General features: G+C 45.8%; 2 protein-coding genes across 2 annotated transcripts in view; both read right to left on the reverse strand.

Annotated features, from left to right (window-relative positions):
* TRAF3IP3 (TRAF3 interacting protein 3) overlaps positions 1-16,821 on the reverse strand; it is a 175,590-nt gene extending 158,769 nt beyond the window's left edge. Inside the window, exon 1 of the mRNA XM_082245836.1 lies at positions 16,683-16,821. The gene's annotated coding sequence lies outside the window, so the exon portion shown is untranslated. The remainder of the gene's footprint in view (positions 1-16,682) is intronic.
* Positions 16,822-20,472: 3,651 nt separating this feature from the next.
* HSD11B1 (hydroxysteroid 11-beta dehydrogenase 1) overlaps positions 20,473-24,035 on the reverse strand; it is a 70,369-nt gene continuing 66,806 nt past the window's right edge. Inside the window, exon 6 of the mRNA XM_082245671.1 lies at positions 20,473-20,733. Coding sequence (XP_082101797.1) covers positions 20,510-20,733 — 224 coding nt within the window. The 3' untranslated portion in view covers positions 20,473-20,509. The remainder of the gene's footprint in view (positions 20,734-24,035) is intronic.

Consider the following 24,035-nt stretch of genomic DNA (forward strand, 5'->3'; position numbering starts at 1 on the left):
GTGAGCTGGGAATGGCTGTCTGTAAGCTGGGAATGGGGCTGTCGGTGAGCTGGGAACGGGGCTGTCGGTGAGCTGGGAACGGGGCTGTCCGTGAGCTGGGAATGGCTGTCTGTGAGCTTGGAACAGGGCTGTCGGTGAGCTGGGATTGGGGCTATCTGTGAGCTGGTTATGGCACTGTCTGTGAGCTGGGAACGGCTGTCTGTGAGCTGGGAATGGCTGTCTGTAAGCTGGGAATGGGGCTGTCGGTGAGCTGGGAACGGGGCTGTCTGTGAGCTGGGAACGGGACTGTCTGTGAGCTGGGATTGGGGCTTTCGGTGAGCAGGTAATGGGGCTGTCTGTGAGCTGGGTACGGGACGGTCGGGGAGCTGGGAACGGGACGGTCGGGGAGCTGGGAACGGGACGGTCGGGGAGCTGGGAACGGGACGGTCGGGGAGCTGGGAACGGGACTATCGGGGAGCTGGGATTGGGGCTGTCTGAGAGCTGGGATTGGGACTGTCTGTGAGCTGGGAACGGGGCTGTCTGTGAGCTGGGAACGGGGCTGTCTGTGAGCTGGGAACGGGGCTGTCTGTGAGCTGGGAACGGGGCTATCTGTGAGCTGGTTATGGCACTGTCTGTGAGCTCGGAACGGGGCTGTCTGTGAGCTGGGAACGGGGGTTTTCTGTGAGCTGGTTTTGGCACTGTCTGTGAGCTGGGAACGGCTGTCTATGAGCTGGGAACAGGGCTGTCTGTGAGCTTGGAACAGGGCTGTCTGTGAGCTGGGAATTGGTCTGTCGGTGAGCTGGGATTCGGGCTGTCTGTGAGCTAGTTATGGCACTGTCTGTGAGCTAGTTATGGCACTGTCTGTGAGCTGGGAACAGGGCTGTCTGTGAGCTGGGAACGGGGTTGTCTGTGAGCTGGGAACGGGGTTGTCTGTGAGCTGGGAACGGGGCTGGCTGTGAGCTGGGAACGGGGTTGTCAGGGAGCTGGGATTGGGGCTGTCGGTGAGCAGGGAATGGGGCTGTCGGTGAGGTGGGAACGGGGCTGTCGGTGAGCTGGGAACGGGGCTGTCGGTGAGCTGGGAACGGGGCTGTCGGTGAGCTGGGAACGGGGCTGTCGGTGAGCTGGGAACGGGGTTGTCAGGGAGCTGGGATTGGGGCTGTCGGTGAGCAGGGAATGGCACTGTCTCTGAGCTGGTTATGGCACCGTCTGTGAGCTGGGAACGGTGCTATCTGTGAGCTGGTTATGGCACTGTCTGTGATCTGGTTATGGCACTGTCTGTGATCTGGTTATGGCATTGTCTGTGAGCTGGGAATGGGGCTATCTGTGAGCTGGTTTTGGCACTGTCTGTGAGCTGGGAACGGCTGTCTGTGAGCTGGGAACGGTTGTCTGTAAGCTGGGAATGGGGCTGTCGGTGAGCTGGGAACGGGGCTGTCCGTGAGCTGGGAATGGCTGTCTGTGAGCTTGGAACAGGGCTGTCGGTGAGCTGGGATTGGGGCTATCTGTGAGCTGGTTATGGCACTGTCTGTGAGCTGGGAATGGCTGTCTGTGAGCTGGGAATGGCTGTCTGTAAGCTGGGAATGGGGCTGTCGGTGAGCTGGGAACGGGGCTGTCTGTGAGCTGGGAACGGGACTGTCTGTGAGCTGGGATTGGGGCTTTCGGTGAGCAGGTAATGGGGCTGTCTGTGAGCTGGGTACGGGACGGTCGGGGAGCTGGGAACGGGACGGTCGGGGAGCTGGGAACGGGACGGTCGGGGAACTGGGAACGGGACGGTCGGGGAGCTGGGAACGGGACTATCGGGGAGCTGGGATTGGGGCTGTCTGAGAGCTGGGATTGGGACTGTCTGTGAGCTGGGAACGGGGCTGTCTGTGACCTGGGAACGGGGCTGTCTGTGAGCTGGGAACGGGGCTGTCTGTGAGCTGGGAACGGGGCTGTCTGTGAGCTGGGAACGGGGCTATCTGTGAGCTGGTTATGGCACTGTCTGTGAGCTCGGAACGGGGCTGTCTGTGAGCTGGGAACGGGGGTTTTCTGTGAGCTGGTTTTGGCACTGTCTGTGAGCTGGGAACGGCTGTCTATGAGCTGGGAACAGCTGTCTGTGAGCTTGGAACAGGGCTGTCTGTGAGCTGGGAATTGGTCTGTCGGTGAGCTGGGATTCGGGCTGTCTGTGAGCTAGTTATGGCACTGTCTGTGAGCTAGTTATGGCACTGTCTGTGAGCTGGGAACAGGGCTGTCTGTGAGCTGGGAACGGGGTTGTCTGTGAGCTGGGAACGGGGTTGTCTGTGAGCTGGGAACGGGGCTGGCTGTGAGCTGGGAACTGGGTTGTCAGGGAGCTGGGATTGGGGCTGTCGGTGAGCAGGGAATGGGGCTGTCGGTGAGGTGGGAATGGGGCTGTCGGTGAGCTGGGAACGGGGCTGTCGGTGAGCTGGGAACGGGGCTGTCGGTGAGCTGGGAACGGGGCTGTCGGTGAGCTGGGAACGGGGTTGTCAGGGAGCTGGGATTGGGGTTGTCGGTGAGCAGGGAATGGCACTGTCTCTGAGCTGGTTATGGCACCGTCTGTGAGCTGGGAACGGTGCTATCTGTGAGCTGGTTATGGCACTGTCTGTGATCTGGTTATGGCACTGTCTGTGATCTGGTTATGGCATTGTCTGTGAGCTGGGAATGGGGCTATCTGTGAGCTGGTTTTGGCACTGTCTGTGAGCTGGGAACGGCTGTCTGTGAGCTGGGAACGGTTGTCTGTAAGCTGGGAATGGGGCTGTCGGTGAGCTGGGAACGGGGCTGTCCGTGAGCTGGGAATGGCTGTCTGTGAGCTTGGAACAGGGCTGTCGGTGAGCTGGGATTGGGGCTATCTGTGAGCTGGTTATGGCACTGTCTGTGAGCTGGGAATGGCTGTCTGTGAGCTGGGAATGGCTGTCTGTAAGCTGGGAATGGGGCTGTCGGTGAGCTGGGAACGGGGCTGTCTGTGAGCTGGGAACGGGACTGTCTGTGAGCTGGGATTGGGGCTTTCGGTGAGCAGGTAATGGGGCTGTCTGTGAGCTGGGTACGGGACGGTCGGGGAGCTGGGAACGGGACGGTCGGGGAGCTGGGAACGGGACGGTCGGGGAACTGGGAACGGGACGGTCGGGGAGCTGGGAACGGGACTATCGGGGAGCTGGGATTGGGGCTGTCTGAGAGCTGGGATTGGGACTGTCTGTGAGCTGGGAACGGGGCTGTCTGTGACCTGGGAACGGGGCTGTCTGTGACCTGGGAACGGGGCTGTCTGTGAGCTGGGAACGGGGCTGTCTGTGAGCTGGGAACGGGGCTGTCTGTGAGCTGGGAATGGGGCTATCTGTGAGCTGGTTATGGCACTGTCTGTGAGCTCGGAACGGGGCTGTCTGTGAGCTGGGAACGGGGGTTTTCTGTGAGCTGGTTTTGGCACTGTCTGTGAGCTGGGAACGGCTGTCTATGAGCTGGGAACAGCTGTCTGTGAGCTTGGAACAGGGCTGTCTGTGAGCTGGGAATTGGTCTGTCGGTGAGCTGGGATTGGGGCTGTCTGTGAGCTAGTTATGGCACTGTCTGTGAGCTAGTTATGGCACTGTCTGTGAGCTGGGAACAGGGCTGTCTGTGAGCTGGGAACGGCTGTCTGTGAGCTGGGAACGGGGTTGTCTGTGAGCTGGGAACGGGGCTGGCTGTGAGCTGGGAACGGGGTTGTCAGGGAGCTGGGATTGGGGCTGTCGGTGAGCAGGGAATGGGGCTGTCGGTGAGCAGGGAATGGGGCTGTCGGTGAGGTGGGAACGGGGCTGTCGGTGAGCTGGGAACGGGGTTGTCAGGGAGCTGGGATTGGGGCTGTCGGTGAGCAGGGAATGGGGCTGTTGGTGAGCAGGGAACGGGGCTGTCGGTGAGCTGGGAACGGGGCTGTCGGTGAGCTGGGAACGGGGCTGTCGGTGAGCTGGGAACGGGGCTGGCTGTGAGCTGGGAACGGGGTTGTCAGGGAGCTGGGATTGGGGCTGTCGGTGAGCAGGGAACGGGGCTGTCGGTGAGCAGGGAATGGGGCTTTCGGTGAGCAGGGAACGGGGCTGTCGGTGAGCAGGGAACGGGGCTGTCGGTGAGCAGGGAACGGGGCTTTCGGTGAGCAGGGAACGGGGCTGTCGGTGAGCTGGGAACGGGGCTGGCTGTGAGCTGGGAACGGGGTTGTCAGGGAGCTGGGACTGGGGCTGTCGGTGAGCAGGGAATGGGGCTGTCTGTGAGCTGGGAACGGGGCTGTCTCTGAACTGGGTATGGGGCTGTCTCTGTACTGGGTATGGGGCTGTCTCTGAGCTGGGTATGGGGCTGTCTCTGTATTGGGTATGGGGCTGTCTCTGAACTGGGTATGGGGCTGTCTCTGTACTGGGTATGGGGCTGTCTCTGTACTGGGTATGGGGCTGTCTCTGTACTGGGTATGGGGCTGTCTCTGAACTGGGTATGGGGCTGTCTCTGTACTGGGTATGGGGCTGTCTCTGTACTGGGTATGGGGCTGTCTCTGAGCTGGGTATGGGGCTGTCTCTGTACTGGGTATGGGGCTGTCTCTGAACTGGGTATGGGGCTGTCTCTGTACTGGGTATGGGGCTGTCTCTGAGCTGGGTATGGGGCTGTCTCTGTACTGGGTATGGGGCTGTCTCTGAGCTGGGTATGGGGCTGTCTCTGTACTGGGTATGGGGCTGTCTCTGAGCTGGGTATGGGGCTGTCTCTGTACTGGGTATGGGGCTGTCTCTGAACTGGGTATGGGGCTGTCTCTGTACTGGGTATGGGGCTGTCTCTGTACTGGGTATGGGGCTGTCTCTGTACTGGGTATGGGGCTGTCTCTGTACTGGGTATGGGGCTGTCTCTGAACTGGGTATGGGGCTGTCTCTGTACTGGGTATGGGGCTGTCTCTGTACTGGGTATGGGGCTGTCTCTGAGCTGGGTATGGGGCTGTCTCTGTACTGGGTATGGGGCTGTCTCTGAACTGGGTATGGGGCTGTCTCTGTACTGGGTATGGGGCTGTCTCTGAGCTGGGTATGGGGCTGTCTCTGTACTGGGTATGGGGCTGTCTCTGAGCTGGGTATGGGGCTGTCTCTGTACTGGGTATGGGGCTGTCTCTGAGCTGGGTATGGGGCTGTCTCTGAACTGGGTATGGGGCTGTCTTTTTGAGGGATATGGACCGGTTTAAATCCTCTGGAAGTGCCTCTGACCTTTCTTTGGTAAGTGCTAGATATTTCTAATTATTTTTGCATTTTACTACATAGCTTTTTATTAATAAATGACTTGTATAGCCCCCCAAATGATACCTGTTCTCTAAGGAGGCGGTGCTAGGAAGTATGTAGGGGTGGAGACAAGGGGCGGTTCTAGGGGGTAGAGACAGGGGTGGCCTAGGGGAGGGGGGTGAGTTCCTGCACCTTTTCTCTAAGAAAAAAAGCCATGGAAATTATAATGATGAGCAAGGAAAACGCTATCCTGGTCAGGGATTAATGGAGAAGGCCTAAAGACATACAAGCTTTACACTATCCAACCATAGACTGCAGGATTATGTGAACATTTTCCAAGGGCCCATTTATACCAGTCCAGCCTGCTGTGGTGCATTTACCATGTGTTATTGTGCATTGCAATAGAGCAACCCATTCATTATAATGGGTGACCTAGAAAACAGACAAAAAATTGTGCATGCAGTATTCTTGCACAGAAGTGTGTGAAAATGAATAGCACTACATCACACCGTGCTACTGCAATGCATTTGTGTGAATGGACCCTAAAGGCCCGTACACACGATAAGAAAATCTGAAGGGAAATTTCGTCCGACGACCGATCTGCCGATTTTCGGATTGTTAGTATGGTGCTTTCGACAGCCAACTCCGACTTTTCGGCCGACAAAATCCTGATGTGCAGGCTATATAATTTTTGTTGTCCGTCAAAACAACGTCCGATTTTCGTCTCATTAGAACAGATTTCGACAGAAAAAAATCTTAAGAGCAAGACTAGGCATGCTCAGAGACAAAAGAACACATACAAAGCAATCCAACACATGACATCACTTCTGAAGTAGAATTCTGTCGTACGGGAAAATTGGTATGAAAATAACCTCTTCACTTTCCACATCAGACTAGCATGCCACAAAAAACGGACAACATGTCGTTCGATAATCTGATCGTGTGTACGGGGCTTAAGGCTATAACTAAACCAGTTATTATTAGTACCTCAATCATGCTACTTAAATCACTAGCAATTAAATGCTAGGAAAAGCAACAAAAAACAAGACAAAAAAAACACCTGACACCTTCAAAGATCCCTACAAGGCCTTCAGATTATTGGGGACTTGTTCCAGCAAGATCAGCTGCTATCCTTTCATCAACTTAAAGAATGCTTTACCATCTCGAATAAAGACTTCTATGTATATTTAAGGATCCAGCATATCCGCACTTCCATATCAACCTTCCACAATACCTGGGCTAAGGATATCTTACAGTTCTTCACCACAGCCAACAACAAAGTTTGAGGCATTTCTTATCTTTATAGTTTGCTAACAAAACCAAATCAGGCGGAAAAACCTCCCGCTATATCATACTGGAATCCAAACTGAAGATACAGATCCTTCTCCATATTTGGTACAAAGCAATTCGTACATCCACTATCTACTCCGAAAATATCTCCCACTGGGAAACTTCAATGAAAATTCTATACAGATGGTACTACACCCCCGTGAAACCGGCTCGGATTTTCTCATCCCAATCTAATAAATGTTGGAGGAATTGTGATGCAGATGAACATATTTTTCATGTTTGGTGGGAATTCCCATCTGTTTTGTCCTTTTGGACAGGCATTGCCATTCTAATTCAGGATGTTACTAACCTACCTATTAAGCTGACCCCACAAATGGCTCTCTTTGGACTAGGCCTCTCATGTTGGCCCGCCAAATGCCATACCATTATTTCCCATATCCTTATTCCAGACCGATTATCAATCGCACGGCTCTGGAAACGGGCTTTTGCGCCTACTCTGCATAATGCCATTGCTATTATTAATGACCACCTATCAATGAAATTTCTATTTGCCAAAGCACAGTCCACCCTAGATAAATTCTACCGTCACTGGCAACTCTGGTTATCAGACCACGGACCTACTAGAACCACCTTCCACAGTGAGACCTTCACTCGAACCTACTCACTTATCTGCCCATCCTACGATCCAGACAGAGCCTCTGGGGTTTACTTAACTACCCTATGCTATATATTCCCATACTACACAATATTGGGTTGAATGACTATTCCTTTACCTCTTCCTCTTATTCTCTTTTCCCTTTCTCTCCACTTACCTTCTGCGCATTCTCATATGGGGGCACAGAGGGGATCAAACTACACATCTTGGCATATAATTAGGATTGTGTATTATTCCTTAATTCCAGATATTACTTACTAATTGCCTTATTTTATGAGTAACTACATTTCTAGTTTGTATCATCTGTATGGTAAAGAAATTGTAAATTTGGGCTGGTTATGTTGTCTCCATGCCTACGGCGCAGTTTGCTCCCAAGTGGGGTGTCTAGGCGGAGTAGACAACATCCTTACCAGAAGCCCAACATTTATCACAGTACCCGGTACTAAAACCTTATTGTTACTTCTGTCCATACGTGAACATCACACAGTTGGTTGTTCTTTTGTGTAACCGCAAAATACCATTGTTCTTATGTCTTTTGTACCCCTTCTTATGAAAATTAATAAAAATCTTTTTGAAAAAAAAAAAAAAAACACCTGACACCCCTAGGAGCAGCTGCTAAAATGTCCAGTGTGCATGAGGCCTTATTTAGCAATCACATCATAGTTACAATTGCAGTGTTTTGGACCTTTCCATCAATGTGACCCATTCTGATGATCCTTGGTGTGCTGGTGACATACTTGAATGTCTTTGGTTCACAGCCGGTGTTTGCTGCAGCACCCATTAACATCTACACCCATTTTCAGGAACGTGTGCATTGGGAATATTGTAGCAGCAATTAGTCACATTTGATTGGAGCATTACATAGTTACAAAGTTAATCTGGTAAAAAAAAGACACTAGTCCACCCAGTTCAACATATAAAAAAAACAACCACACACTAATAGAAAACCTTCATATACACCATCCTATACCCACAGTTCATCCAGAGGAAGGCAAAAACCCAGCAAAGCATGATCCAATTTGCTCCAGCAAGGGAAAAAAAATCCTTCCTGATCCCCCAAGAGGCAATCGGATATTCCCTGGATCAACTTTACCTATAAATAACAGAATGAGTTTAAGTATCAAGTTATAATATGTACATTTAGGAAAGAATCCAGGCCCTTTTTTTAAAGCAATCTACTGAGATGGACAAAACCAGCTCTTGAGGGAGTCTATTCCACATTGTCACAGCTTTAACTGTTAAGAAGCCCTTCCATATTTGAAGATTAAATCTCTTTTCCTCCAGACATAAAGAGTGTCCTCTGTGATAACCTTAAAGTGATTGCCTTGTTTTTTTTTTTTCAATAAAATTAACAAATATGTTATACTTACCTCCTCTGTGCAGTTGGTTTTCCACAGAGCAGCCCAGATCCTCCTTTTCTTGGGTGCCTTTTCTGTGCTCCTGGCCCCTCCCCCCTGTCGAGTGCCCCCACAGCAAGCCATTTGCTATGGGGGCACCTGAGCCGAGTCACAGCTCCCTGTGTCCATTCAGACACAGAGCTGTGGCCTGGCCACGCCCGCTCTCTCTCCTGATTGGCTGACTGACAGCAGTGCAAACCAATGGCGCAGCTGCTGTGTCTCAGCCAATCAGGGGGGAGAGTCTCAAAAGGCCGAGACACTCGTGGACATCACTGGAGAGAGATGGGCTCAGGTAAGTATTACGGGGTGCAGGGGAGGCAGTTGTACACAGGTGTTTTTTTATCCTAATGTATAGAAAGCATTAAGATTATAAAAAACCTTATGACTTTAGAACTCCTTTAAAGTGAATAACTCACAACCAAGTTCACTATATGGATCCCTTATGTATCTATACACATTGATCATATCCCTCCTTAATTACTTCTCAAGAGAATCTAATCTAATCTAATCTTTTCTCATAGCTGAGGTCCTCCATGCCTCTTATCAGTTTGGTTGCCCTTCTCTGCACTTTCTCCAGTTCCCTGATATCCTTTTTGAGAACTGATGCCCAAAACTGAACTGTATATTCCAAATGAGGTCTTACTAATGATTTGTACAAGGGCAAAATGATGCCTCGCTCTCTCTCTGCAGTCCATACCTCTCTATTTAAGAAATTACATTTTTTTTTCTTTATTCAACCTTACCCACTATGTAACTATTTCCAATTTTTCAAGTTCCAATCAGTTTGAAAAAAAAAAAGCTTTTCTGATATAATTTAAGTAAATGTAAGTTCCATTCGCTTAGCTTTTACAGATTAGTAAATTGAGCAGTCCTCACGCATTTTAAAAAAAATTTGATAAGAAAATGTGATCGTAATTAGAAGTAAAATGTGCCATGCTTTTTTTTTTTTTTTTTAATTAGAGCTGAATTTATTTATCTATATAAAATGAGGTACATACAGACATTGGGCTAGAATTATCTAGAAGAATTTTAGCAATGTAATCACACACAATAAAATACCTAGAATTTATTCGCTGGTTAATTGATCCCTAAATAGCTGTAACTAACTATCACCTACACAAATACTATATAGTAGTGATTAGGCTCACATGATTCATACTTTGAATGGTCAAAGGTTATCAGTGGTGTACCCCTAGGCTCAGTGTTGGGATCCTTATTTTTTAATATCTTTATAAATGATATAGGGTCTGGGATTAAAAGTAGCATTTCAGTCTTTGCAGAAGACACCAAGCTATGCAGTGGAAAAACGTCCTTACATGATGTCTCTAATTTATAAGCCGACCTCAATGCACGGATTGATTGTGCAACTATGTGGCAAATGAGGTTTAATGTTGACAAATGTAAAGTTACGCACTTGGGGGATAAGAATATGCATGGATGATACCATACTAGGAGAAGAACAACTGGAGGAATTAATAGTGGAGAAGGATCTGGGTGTTCTGGTAGATCATAAGCTTAATATTCACATGCAGTGCCAAGCTGCTGTTTCCAAAGCGATCAAAATCCTATTTGCGCTAGTTACATAGTAGGTAAGGTTGAATAAAGAAAAAAATGTAATATTTGCACTAGTATTTAACTAGTATGTGAAATAACAAGGTGCCAATCATCAAAACAAAATGTGTACATATATGTGAATTTAAACAAATATAGAGGATAGCAGCACTTAAGACTCTGTTCACATTACCGCGACTTGTCAGCCTGACAAGTCGCGCTCCCTCGCAGTCCATTGACCGCTACTGGACCCGTTCTAATAGGAGCGACACAAGTCGCTCCGACTTAGAAAAAGGGTCCTGTACTATTTCGGGGCAACCTTGGAGCGACTTGCATAGACTTCCATTATGTGAAGTCCCTACAAGTCGCTCCGAAGTCGTGGTGCATGGTAATGCACAAGTCGCCCCCGAAGTAGTAAGGAGTCGTATCGCCCCAGTGTGAACCGACTCTAAATATATTGCACATAACAATCGAAAATACCATGTATAAAAAATAAATGCGCTTATCCAAAACAACAGTGCTAAAAAAAAAAATCACTATTACCATTAATTAAAAAATGGTATTGTTTCACAAGCAAAGTGAAATAATTAAACCAAAAGTGAGTCCATGGTTAAATAGATGGAAAAAAGTCCCATACACAAGATAGTATGATCAGATGTAGAATCCCAACAACCATTCAGAGGTGATTCTTCCTGTATAAAATTGTGAACTTATTTAAATACACCATGCTCCACTGCACACAAGAGGATTTGCCTCTAACCAGGTGGATTGACCTTTGCAGGTCTAACACAGCCCTTTTGCAGCTTTTTCAGTGCAAGCAAATAGCTCCTCATCTATGGGGTGACACTTTCTTAGCAAATCCAGGCTCTCAGTACAGACGGATAAACCACATCTCATTAATATCAAGCTGTGCTAGTAATCCACACTCCAGCTTGTTGTGTTACTCATTGCGTAGACATCAATAAAAAACAATTTATTGGTATAGAAATGTACTTACAAGAAAGAAGGATATTATAGGCCAATCAGCGTCTGGCATCCTTACAGACGAAAAGATGTCACCGCTACTACTAACCCGATATACGTTTCGTTCTAATGAACGTCATCACTGGGGCAACATGAACGTTTTATTTACTAATACTTTACAATAGGGCCTTATTTACTAATCTGTAAGGCTCGGTTCACACTTGTGCGATGCGGGAAGGCTGTGAATTCGCAGCCTGTTCCTGCATCGCATCCGCACATCTGGCAGTTCACACTGCCATATGCGATACGCAGGGGGTGTCAATTAAATGTTAATGACACCCCCAGTTTGATCGCATATCGCAGTGCGATCTGACAGTTCGCAGAGAATCAGATCGCACAAGTGTGAACCACTGTGCGATCCGATTCTGAGGCGGCTCAAAAAATGCCTCCTGTGTGTCTTTGGTGCGGATGCAGTGCGAATTCAGCCATACAAAGTGTATGGCTGAATTCGCATCCGCACAGGAGATCGCATGTAATGAAGGAGCAGTGCGCCCCGAATTACATGCGATCTCGCAAGCCGCAATAATGTGAGCCGGCACTAAAAGCTGAGTGAATAGAACTTGCATTTACTTAAAATATATCTAAAAAGCTCTCTTTTTCAAACTGATTAGAATTTGAAAAAAATGGAAATAGTTACATAGTAGGTAAGAATGAATAAAGACAACAGTCCATCCCGTTCAAACTGTATAGGTCTAAGTATAGAGAATTCAACTTATTTTATCTCACATTTTAATAAATCCGGCTCAATGACTCAATTGCAAACCCAAGCGTTAGAACAATTACTGAATTCCAGAAAGTATACTACAGGCATCAGCTATAAGCTAGTATATTCCCCTAGTGCCCTTGTGTATCAAGGGTTACTTCTTGCAGGTTTAGGGACTACTTATGCTTGATAAAGAAAATTCATCATGTTTATCAAATGATAAATTATATAAAAACAGTCATAACCTATTCTAGCTATATATAAGCATAAAAGTGATTCTAAACTAAAGATTTAAAAAGCAAAAAACAAACATGTTATACTCACCTGCTCTGTGTAATGGTTTTGCACAGAGCAGCCCATTCTCTTTCTTTTGGGTCCTCCGCCGGCGGTCCTGCCCCCCCCCCCCTGCTGAGTGCCCCCCAAAAGCAAGCCTCTTGCTTTAAGCGCACTCAAGCAGGTGCACTTTTTGTGTCCACACAGATTCCAGCTCGGCCCCTCCCCCTGCCCTCTCCTTATTGGCTCACTGACTGTGATTGACAGCAGCAGGAACCAATGGCTCTCGCTTCTGTGTGAGCCAATGAGGAGAGAGACCCGGGAGAGCTGCTGCTCTCATGCACAATCGCTGGATTGAGATGGGGTTTAGGTAGGTATAAGGAGAGCTGGGGAGGGGAGCTGCACCCAGAGGCTTTTTTAGCTTCCTGCATAGAGTGCAAGAAGCTAAAAAACCTTGGGCCTTTGGAACCAGTTTTAAGGGTCATTTGGATAATTTTAATACGCAAAAATTATTAATAAATGTTCACATGTCAAGGGGTAAATATTATATTGTGATTTGCACCAGGGGGTGCTTGGTAAATATGAGGTTATGAAAAGGAGGTACAATAAAGTTTATGTAAAGTCAAACATTTTTTTTTGTTTTTTTTATGGATTATGAAGTGATTATAGACAAACTATCAATGTTTTGTTTGTTTTTTCACTGTTCTGCCCTTCATGGGACAAAGTACATTAAATTGGAGGCTGCCATGCCAGCTTTACCTCTTGGTTCTGCCTACCACCACTTGTCTCAGGAAAGTACTCAGAGCCAAGAAAAGTGTTTTTTTTTTTTAGGACCCCATCTCCTTCCTAGCTATGTTGTTGGACATCCATGGTGGGAGGACCCCCAATTGGACCTCATAGCTAGGCTTAGGAAGTACCTAGCAACATGGGATAAAGTACTACATGTCCTTCGGGTACAGAACAGTGAAAAAATAGTATATAATAAACTTCCATCTTTAAACTTTACCTATATGTAAGCCTATAATTAGGCTTACCTTTAGGTAGTGTAAATATCTCCTAAACGTGCACCGTTTAGGAGATATTTACTGTGCATGCAGCCAGTGACATCACTGGTGCATGCGCTCCGAAGGAACAGCCACCCGTGCCGTTCCTTCAGAGTCCTGTGCCGCGACCGGCAGCTCCCACACCCATGCACGGGAGTGACATCATTCCGCCCCGGCCAGTCACGGAGCCGAAGTCCGTGAACCTGGAAGCAAGACGGGTGAAGAATGGAAGCTGTCTTCCAGCGAGGACTTTGCTGGAAGGCTTTGTTTTCAGGTAAGTTTTACATAATGCATTGATGCTTACTAGCACATTATGCCTTTCCTTTGCTGGTAAGAACAAGAAAAAAAAAACGTACAACCGCTTTAAGACCCTCGCCAAGTTTTTATTCTGCTGTCTGTGCCCAATCAGGGAGATTTTCCCTCACTTCCTGTGTGTTACAGCATGTATATTTGTACAGTACCATTCCTTCCAGCCTGAGAAACCTTGATCCAACATAACCACTCATGGGAATTGTTCCAAAAAAATGGTACACAGCAATAGCCCTGAAGAAGGGAGTATGTTCCCCTGAAACACCTCGGCTTGATATACATGTTGTTAATTTTTAAATAGGATCCATGAACCAGTTTTTATCACATTTTTCTGGACACCAGGCGTGCCTTTCTTTTTACCCAAATCTACATGCTTAAACAATCTTAAAGTCGCACAGAAAAGGCAGCAGCCCACTCCCCGAGAGGGCCCATCACCACCATACATCACTGGGCACTATCCACCGGAAGGCATTTCTTCCTTTTTGTCCACATGAATACCCACTCAGGACCAGTGACCAATCCAGTCAGTCCAGTATGGTCTCCAACACAAGTTATCTAATACAGCAGGAAGTAAGAGGAAATTTCTCCAGAGAAAGGAGCTAAAACCCCTATGAGTTTTTTTTCCATCTGCTTCCCAATAGGGAGGCGCCCCTTTATGCCTTGTCCTGTAGACACAACAGTATACAAGATGAAGTCTCTCCGTATTGAAGGGATAAAACATTTTTGGCTTTCTATCACTTTCTGTATTGGAGACAGAGGTCAACAGGATTAAAGAAGGCAATACACGAATTTCAGGAATTGGCTGAAATTTGTTCAGTTGGTGGCCCTGTCATCCGCCTCCTGCTCAACATCTCTTCAATGAAGAAAAAGAAAAGAAAAAAAAAAAACTGTCTTCGGAATAGGGGCTGCATTGAGCCAAGTACAGTCCCTGTAGATGAATCTCAAAATCAAAATATGCACATTGGGAGATTCTTCCATCTGTGCTGTTTGGTGAACTAAACCCCATAGGGGTTTATTTACTAAAGCTAGAGAGGGCAACATTAGCCACAATTCTGCAGAGAAACCAATCAGCTTCTAACCTCAGCTTGTTTAATTAAGCTTTAGCAATAAAACCTGGAAGCTGATTGGTTTCTCTGCAGAATTGTGACTGCCGTATATGCTGGCGTATAAGACGACTTTTTAACCTTAAAACATTCCCAAAAAATGGGGGGGGGGGGGGTGTCTTATACGCCGAATATAAAAGAACTCCAGGTTTAGGACTACCAAACTGGCCCAAAACGAACGTCCTAATCTGTCAGCCTGCTGGATGTGCAGTAATACTGTATGTACCTTAGCTTCGGCTACATACAGTATACCGCGCTGAGCCAATCACGGCGAGCGATGCATTCTATTAATAAATACAAATCCAGCTCGGATTGGCTGAGTCAGAGGTTGTAACATTATCACCCCACCTCTCTGACTCCACCAATCTGAGCAGGCTTTGTATTCATTAATAAAATACATCTCTCACCGTGATTGGCACAGCACAGTATACTGTATATAGCCGAAGCTACGGTACATACAGTATTACCGCACATTAAGCGGGCTGATAGATTAGGAACGTTTGTTTTGGGCCAGCTTGGAAGTCCTAAACCTGGAGTCCTCTTCCTCTTAAGGTTTACATTTTATACTCCTGTCTAATTAGTGGGTTTAAATGGCTGTTAGACAAGACCCAATCATGGAGTAGGGGGGTTCGTTTTGGGCCAGCTTGGTAGCCCTAAACCTGGAGTCCTCTTCCTCTTAAGGTTTACATTTTATACTCTTGTCTGATTAGTGGGTGTAAATGGCTGTTAGACAAGACCCAATCATGGAGTAGGGGGGTTTGTTTTGGGCCAGCTTGGTAGCCCTAAACCTGGAGTCCTCTACCTCTTAAGGTTCACATTTTATACTCCTCTCTGATTAGTGGGTGTAAATGGCTGTTAGACAAGACCCAATCATGGAGTAGGGAGGTTCATTTTGGGCCAGCTTGGTAGCCCTAAACCTGGAGTCCTCTTCCTCTTAAGGTTTACATTTTATACTCTTGTCTGATTAGTGGGTGTAAATGGCTGTTAGACAAGACCCAATCATGGAGTAGGGGGGTTTGTTTTGGGCCAGCTTGGTAGCCCTAAACCTGGAGTCCTCTACCTCTTTAGGTTCACATTTTATACTCCTGTCTGATTAGTGGGTGTAAATGGCTGCTAGACAAGACCCCATCATGGGGTAGGGGGGTAGTCTTATATGGTGAGTATAGCCCAAAACCTGTTTTAACTGGAAAATTAGGGGGTCGTCTTATACGCCGGCATATACGGTAATTATGCCCTCTCCAGCTTTAGTAAATAAACCTCTATATGACAAACTTAAAAGAGAGGGGAGATCTCGAGACCTCCCCATTGGGGACACAGAAGGGATTATAATATTTCCATATTGTATCCAAAACTAGAAAAACAAAAGTTTATGCTTTACATACTTTGATACATTGCAGATGCACTGTCAGCCACCAAAAAATGAACCATCAATTTTCAAACCTTTACTAAAGCAGGGAAAATGTTCTATCTATACTGAAAAGCAAATTCCAAACTGTTATATAACTGAATAAGGAAATAATAATAATGAGTTCTAACATGAAACAAATACCTGCTTCAGTGAGGTGCAAATAATCTCTGCTTATTAGAGGGCATGCAGTCCTAGGATGCAGGGTACTTTATAGACGACGTACTTATTAAACACCTCAGTGAACTATGAATGGTCATTATTGATCAGCATATGCCATTGCTGCTTTCAATGCATTATCAAACAAACCTGAGTGTGCTTTACTGCCCAAATATCATTTTTATATTGTCAGACTATGCAGATGAAGAATATATAGCATGAGTCCAAGCACAGTTTGCAGTCCACCCTTAACAGATATTTCAGTTTTGAACTAACAAAGGAGCGTTGGTTCATTCATCGCCTATCTCTTAATGAATATGATTGGTAAGAGATCCCAGATCACACATACAAAGTGGGGGTCTCCAAGGTTTTCATGTATTTTGTGTTAAAGATGTTTCAGAGGAGGGGGTCTGATTTGTGAAGGTCTACAGATCTCATTTAGGTCTCTCACCAATTCTACCCAATTCCATTAGGTGATAGTAAACTGACACTACAGAAGCATAAAACAACCCAAAACAATTCAAGAAACCAAATGAATTAAAAATCCCACCTTTCATTGACCTGGTGCCCACAAAATGCTTTATACATGAAACTTACTGCTGTGTTGTCACCTGCGCAGTTCAGTTAGGTGACAAACTGAATGTCCCCACTCTTTAGAACGGCTCTTTTCTCTCTCAGGGCTGCATTACACGAGACACTTTTACATTGATCACCTCATTCACTTGTCACTTTGCATTTTTTTTTAAAACAGGAAATTAAGAAAGCCACAACATCAGCCTTTCCGCCTCTCCTCTCTACTCTTTCCTCCTTTCAGTATTTGTCTTGAGTGACACTGCCTTCTTTAGGTTAACCTCTTGAGTTCCAGCTGTACACATTTCAAAGATGATTAAACTAACTTTTTTCTGTCTGTCTGTCTTTGGGTGACATTAACTACACTCTATGGAGAAAGTCTGTCTGTATCTATTACAGTACTTTCAACAGTATTAAAAAGTAATACGAAGGGAGGAGTAAGGGTAGATTTAGGCCCATTTTTACATTTTTTTTTCTCTAAATATAAAAACGTTGATCTCAGAGTCTGAAGATATGTACCAGATTCAACCTCCTGATCAACCCAATTGTAAAAATATCTCTTCTGTCTGTTATTCTGAAAATGGATTCGATATTTTGTTTCCTAACCATATAGCTGGTTATTTATATACACAATGCTCAAAAGAATTAGTCCCGGTTCACACTACCGCGACTTGTCAGGTGACTGGTCAGCCTGACAAGTCGCGGGCCATTCTGTGCTCCGGGAACAGTTCTAATAGGAGCGACTCAAGTCAAATAGTTCCTGTACTACTTCGGGGCAACATCGGAGCGACTTGCATTGACTTCCATTATGTGAAGTCCGTGCAAGTTGTGCCGAAGTCGCGGTGCAAGCGACTTCACAGGTCGCCCCCGAAGTTGGATCGCCATAGTGTGAACCGATTCTTAAAAGGAACACTTTGAAACATCAGATCTTAATGGGGAAAAATATCATGCTGGATATCTATACTGATACGGACTAGGTAAGGTGTTAGGAACTAAAGGATGCCACATCGTTGGATGGAAATGAAAATAATTATCCTACAGAGGTCTGAATTCAAAGAAACCCCGAAAATCCAAGTGAAAAAATGATGCAGCAGGCTAGTCCATTTTGCTTAAATTTCATTGCAGCAACTCAAATTAGTACTCAGCAGTTTGTATGGCCCCCACATGCTTGTATGCATGCCTGACAATGCTCATAATTAGATGTCAGATTGTGTCCTGGGGTATTTCCTCCCAGATCTGGACCGGGGCATCACTGAGCACCTGAACAGAAAAGGATGCAACCTGGCGTTGTCAGATGGACAGAAACATAATGTCCCAGAGGTGTTCTATTTAATTTATGTCAGGGGAGTGTGGGGACCATTCAATTCCATCATCCTCCAGGAACTGGCTGCATACTCTGGCCACATGAGGCCGGGCATCGCCATGCACCAGGAGGAACCCAGGACCCACTGCACCAGCGCAGGGTCTGACAATGGGTCCAAGGATTTCATCCCGATACCTAATGGCAGTCAGGGTGCCATTGTCTAGCCTTTAGAGGTCTGTGTGTCCCTCCATGGATATGCCTCCCCAGACAGTCACTGAGCCACCACCAAACCGGTCATGTTGAATGATGTTACAGGCAGCATAACATTCTCCACAGCTTCTCCAGACCCTTTCACGTCTGTCACATGCTCAGGGTGAACCTGCTCTCATCTGTAAAAAGTAAAGGACGCCAGTGGCAGACCTGCCGATTCTGGTGTTCAATGGCAAATGCCAATTGAGCTCCACCATGCCAGGCAATGAGCACAGGGACCACTAGAGGACGTCGGTGCCTCAGGCCAGCCAAATGAAGTCTGTTTTGGATTGTTTGGACAGAGACATTCACACCAGGGCCTGCTGAAGGTCATTTTGAAGGGCTCTGGCAGTGCTCATCCTGTTCCTCCTTGCATAAAGGAGTAGATACCGGGCCTGCTGATGGGTTAAGGACCTTCTATGGCCCTGTCCAGCGCCCTACCACCCCACGACCGTTGTGTCCACCGGACACAGCAGATTGCGGATCCTGGTACTCAGGGCCCGGTGATCATGTGATCGCTTTGTGATCACATGATCACTTCAACAAAGCGGTTATGATAAATTCATTCATAACAGCAGTTTCCTATGCTGGGATTGGCCTACAGCTATTACATGGTACCTGGGCCAATCACAGCACCCTGTACCATGTGATTAGCTGTAGCCAATCAGAGATCACTAGTGATCACAGCTGTAATGAATGTAACCCATTCATGACAGTTTGAAAATTTTGCTGTTAGAATGAAGATGAAGCTCATTGTAATTGCAAACAAAATCCCTGATCACCCCCTCATGAAGGGCATAAAAACTTCCAGAGCTAAGTGGTTAATGCTCAAGTGCCCAATGCGCCTAGTGCTTACATGCGTTTACACATGTCTACATGCGTCAAGCGTCAAGCGTTTTTTCAGTCAAAAAATTGCTGCTCCTGGACGCACTGGCAGTGGGTTTTTTTTCTCCCCCTTTAAATGCTCCTGCCACTAAACTCTTCTAAATGCCTATGTGTGCGTAAAATACATAGGCTAACATGCAGGGGTGTTTAGAGGCAGAAAAAAAGCTTAAGAGCGTCCAGTGGGCATGAGGCCTTAAACGCTTAACATATTCTTCTGTTTGTTTCAGTTTGAAATAAACATATGGAAGTCAAATTTTGGGTCTGAAACATTAAAATTGGAAAAAAGTAAATGACAACAAATTTATTAATGCCATTAGCAGCCCATCATGTTTCACTTTTCATTAAATAGAATGTAGGATGTCAGCCTTTGCCATACCAGCTGATATTTTTTGACAAACAAAGTTAGGACTATAAAAGTTTAATGTTGCAGAGTACATTAAAAAATTAAAAAGAAATAAGTGGATACAGATGCACAGGTGATCCGGTGTCCAGGGTCTGCATGGAGATACTTCTGGGGTCCGCTGTAGTTGCTCGTCTCGTGTTCCTGTCCAGCAGGAAGTGGTCATGACGTAGAAGAATGAATCCGAGGGCTGAGATGAGCCGCAGCGCCGCAGTCTGGAAACCACCGGTGTGCTCGCGACGCGTTTCGGAGCATGCATGCGCTCCTTTGTCAAGCTAGTGTATTGGGAGTGGGCCATGCTTATTTATATGCTCTGGAGTAGACCCTGGACACCGGATCACCTGTGCATCTGTATCCACTTACTTCTATGTACGTTTTTTTGTACTCTGCAACTTTAAACTTTTACAGTCCTAACTCAGAGGCGCCTGTCTTTTCTCTGTTTTTCTTTACATGCTTGGAGACTGCTTCTGCTCCCCTCCAGGCTGGTCCTGAGCTAAAGACTGTTCCCCATCTACAACATGGACAATAGGGGTAGTCTGTAAGACTGCCCTATGGACATCCATTAGTTTCCTTATGCTTTTTTGCTTGCGCCACTATGTGTATTTTTTTATTCATGGATATTTTTAGACATATTACTTGTATTTAAAGCACTTCTTATTGTTATAAATGACAATGTTTATTGAAATATACCTGTTTTCTCCCAGCAACACCTCATGTATCTTGAAAAAAAAAAAAAAGAATGTTTAAATCTGATGTGAAAGTACACAGCAGAATGGGATAGTTTTTTGTTTATTCTACACATTGGTTAGAAGGTTGTAAAACATTCTATGCAATATTAAAATGAGGAACTTTTTTATTTATCAGTAATTGATCATCATTCACGTTTTACTGCATTTGGAATGTCTGTCATTATAATAAAAAGTTACAGATGAATAATTTTTTTCTTCTTCACAAAAGTCTTTAGAGCAATTTTTTTAAAAATATTTAATATTTCTTCCTTTGCGGACGCATCGCTTTTTATTCCTTCTTGCCGAATGAATCCATATTGTAGTTTTTAAGCACAAGATATTCTAAAAATTCAGGGGCCCAGTCTCTTAAGAGCATTGGGATCTTGGTATGTGCAAATTGGTAATATACTTCCCTTTGACGCAGGGCTCCGCCTTTAATAATTTCATAAGCACATTCCTCCTTTGGAGCAGCAGGCTGCTGAATCACATTAGAAACGAGACTTAAAGCAGTATCTGCAATAATGAATTAGAAAAAGATTAAAAAGGAAAAAAAAAAAAATATATATATATACATATACATACATACATAAATACACACATACACACACACTCTCAAAAAGTACACACCCCTCACATTTTTGTAAATATTTTATTATATCTTTTCATGTGACAACTCTGAAGAAATTACACTTTGCTACAATGTAAAGTAGTGAATGTACAGCTTGTATAACAGTGTAAATTTGCTGTCCCCTCAAAATAACTCAACAGACAGCCATTAATGTCTAAACCACTGGCAACAAAAGTGAGTACACCCCTAAGTGGAAATGTCCAAAGTGTCAATATTTTGTGTGGCCACCATTATTTTTCAGCACTGCCTTAACCCTCTTGGGCATGGAGTTCACCAGAGCTTCACAGGTTGCCACTGGAGTCCTCTTCCACTCCTCCATGATAACATCACAGAACTGGTGGCAGGCCCTTTGCTACAAGGCAGGCAAGCCAAGCAATTGCTTGGGGCCCCGAGCTGGCCTGGGGCCCTAAGACAACGACTGGTTAAGAATAAATGCAACGACACTGTGTAAGGCTGTGAGCGCCCCTTTGATCGTCAATGCAGTAAAGTGCAATGACACTGTTATCGGGATCTCCCTCAAGGGGGCCCCTCTCTGCCTCAACAGGTTTGTAAAAAGACTGATAAGATCTGCAGACACAAGAGAGATCCCTGGCCTACCAGGTAGACTTTAAGCAGAGTATGGACCAGCCCATGGACAGTGCAGACTTCACAGCTCCTACTGTATACAGATAGCAGGGCTCTAAATGCAATTAAAATTCCTGCAGCTGGTGTGGATGAGTGAGGAGCAGATAGCATCAGGGTGAGTAGCTGCTAGGACATTCTGTGTCTACATCTGCCAAGTGCCGACAGGTCTGAAAACTTCTTTCTTTTTTTTTTTCTATCTCCCTTCTAATCTTAGTCTTCCTATGTCTCTTTTTTTATCTGTCCCCCTCCTCTCTCTCTCTCCCTCTCCTTGTCTGTCTGTCTGTATCATATATATATATATATATATATATATATATATATATATATATATATATATAGATAGATAGATAGATAGATAGATACTTAAACTGTATGGCTATGCTGTGGTTCCTGTAGGTTTTGCGTGTGTGCGGGGGGGCCTCCATGTCCATTTTGCTCGGGGCCCCCAAATTCCTTCAAACAGCCCTGACTGGTGAATGTTAGAGACCTTGCGCTCCTCCACCTTCCTTTTGAGGATGCCCCACAGATGCTCAATAGGGTTTAGGTCTGAAGACACGCTTGGCCAGTCCTTAAGGCTGGCCATACACTATACAATTTTCTAATTCAATTTCCTTTAGATTTACCTTAAACTATGTAGTGCAAGGGCCTGCCTGATTGCATACAAATTGAAAGTGTTTAGGATTGACCCTACATTACATGGTTTTGGTAAATCTAAAGGAAAGTTGAACAAGAAAATTGTATAGTGTATGGCCAGCCTTACTCTCAGCTTCTTTAGCAAGGCAGAGGTCGTCTTGGAGGTGTTTGGAATCGTTATCATGTTGAAATACTGCCCTGCAGCCAAGTCTCCGAAGGGAGGGGATCATGCTCTGCTTCAAGATGTCACAGCACATGTTGGCATTCATGGTTCCCTCAATGAACTGTAGCTCCCCAGTGTCGGCAGCACTCATGCAGCCCCAGACCATGACACTCCCACCACCATGCTTGACTGTAGGGAGGACACACTTATCTTTGTACTCCTCACCTGGTTGCTGCCACACATGCTAGACACCATCTGAACCAAATAGGTTTATCTTGGTCTCTTTAGACCACAGGTTCCAGTAATCCGTGTCCGTACTCTGATTGCCTTCAGCAAACTGTTTGCAGGCTTTCTTATGCATCATACAGGCTGACCAACCCCCACCCCCCCCCACCCCTTCAACCTCTGCAGAAATACTGGCAGCACTCATACGTCTATTTTCAAAAGACAACCTCTGGATATGACGCTGAGCACGTGCAGTCAGCTTCTTTGGTCGACCATGGCGAGGCCTGTTCTGAGTGAAACCTGTCCTGTTAAACCACTGTATGGTCTTGGCTACCATGCTGCAGCTCAGTTTCAGGGTCATCTTCCTATAGCCTAGGCCATTATTTATGTAGAGCAACAATTCTTTTTTTCAGATCCTCAGAAAGTTCTTTGCCATGAAGTGCCATGTTGAACTTCCAGTGATCAGTATGAGAGAGTGGAAGCGATAACACCAAATTGAATAACCTGAGACCTTGTAACACTAATGAGTCACATGACATTGGGGAGGGAAAATGGCTAATTTGGCCCAAATTGGACATTTTCACTTAGGATGTGTACTCACTTTTGTTGCCAGTGGTTTAGACATAAAATGGCTTTGTGTTGAGTTATTTTGAGGGGACAGCAAATTTACACTGTTATACAAGCTGTACACCCACTATTTTACATTGAATCAAAGTGTAATTTCTTCAGTGGTGTCACATGAAAAGTTATAATAAAATATTTACAAAAATGTAAGGGTTGTACTCACTTTCGTGAGATACTATATACCTATACACACACAATATTGTCAAAAGTATTGGGACACCTGCCTTTACATGCACATGAAATTTAATGGTATCCTAGTCTTAGTCCGTAGGGTTCAATATGGAGTTGGCCCACTCTTTGCAGCTATAACAATTCTTCAATTCTTTTGGGAAGGCTGTCCACAACATTTAGAAGTTGGTCTATGGAAAGGTTTGACCATTTTTTCGGAAGCGCAGTCTCGCAGTCTGCGCTCTATTTCATCTGAAAAGTGTTGAGGTTAGGACTTGCTTTGTGCACTGGTCCAAATCATTTGGTTGATAGGGGATTATGGTGTGGGGTTTGGTTTGGCCCCTTAGTTCCAGTGAAGGGAACTCTTAAGGCGTCAGCATACCAAGACATTTTGGACAATTTCATGCTTCCATCTTTGTGGGAACAGTTTGGGGATGGCCCCTTCCTGTTCCAACATGACTGCCCACCAGTGCACAAAGCAAGGTCCATAAAGACATGGATGATCAAGTTTGGGGGGGTGGATCTTGACTGGCCTGCACAGAGTCCTGACCTCAACCCGATAAAACACCTTTGGGATGAATTAGTGTGCAGACTGTGAGCTAGACCTTCTCATCCAACATCAGTGCCTGACTTCACCAATGCACTTCTTAAAGAATGGTCAGTTATTCCCATAGACACATTCCTAAACCTTGTGGACAGCCTTCCCAGAAGAGTTGAAGCTGTTATAGCTGCAAGGGTGGACCAACTCAA

Source organism: Pelophylax lessonae, assembly GCF_965119305.1.
Source record: "Pelophylax lessonae genome assembly, chromosome: 2".
In the NCBI taxonomy this organism is placed as follows: Eukaryota; Metazoa; Chordata; class Amphibia; order Anura; family Ranidae; genus Pelophylax; species Pelophylax lessonae.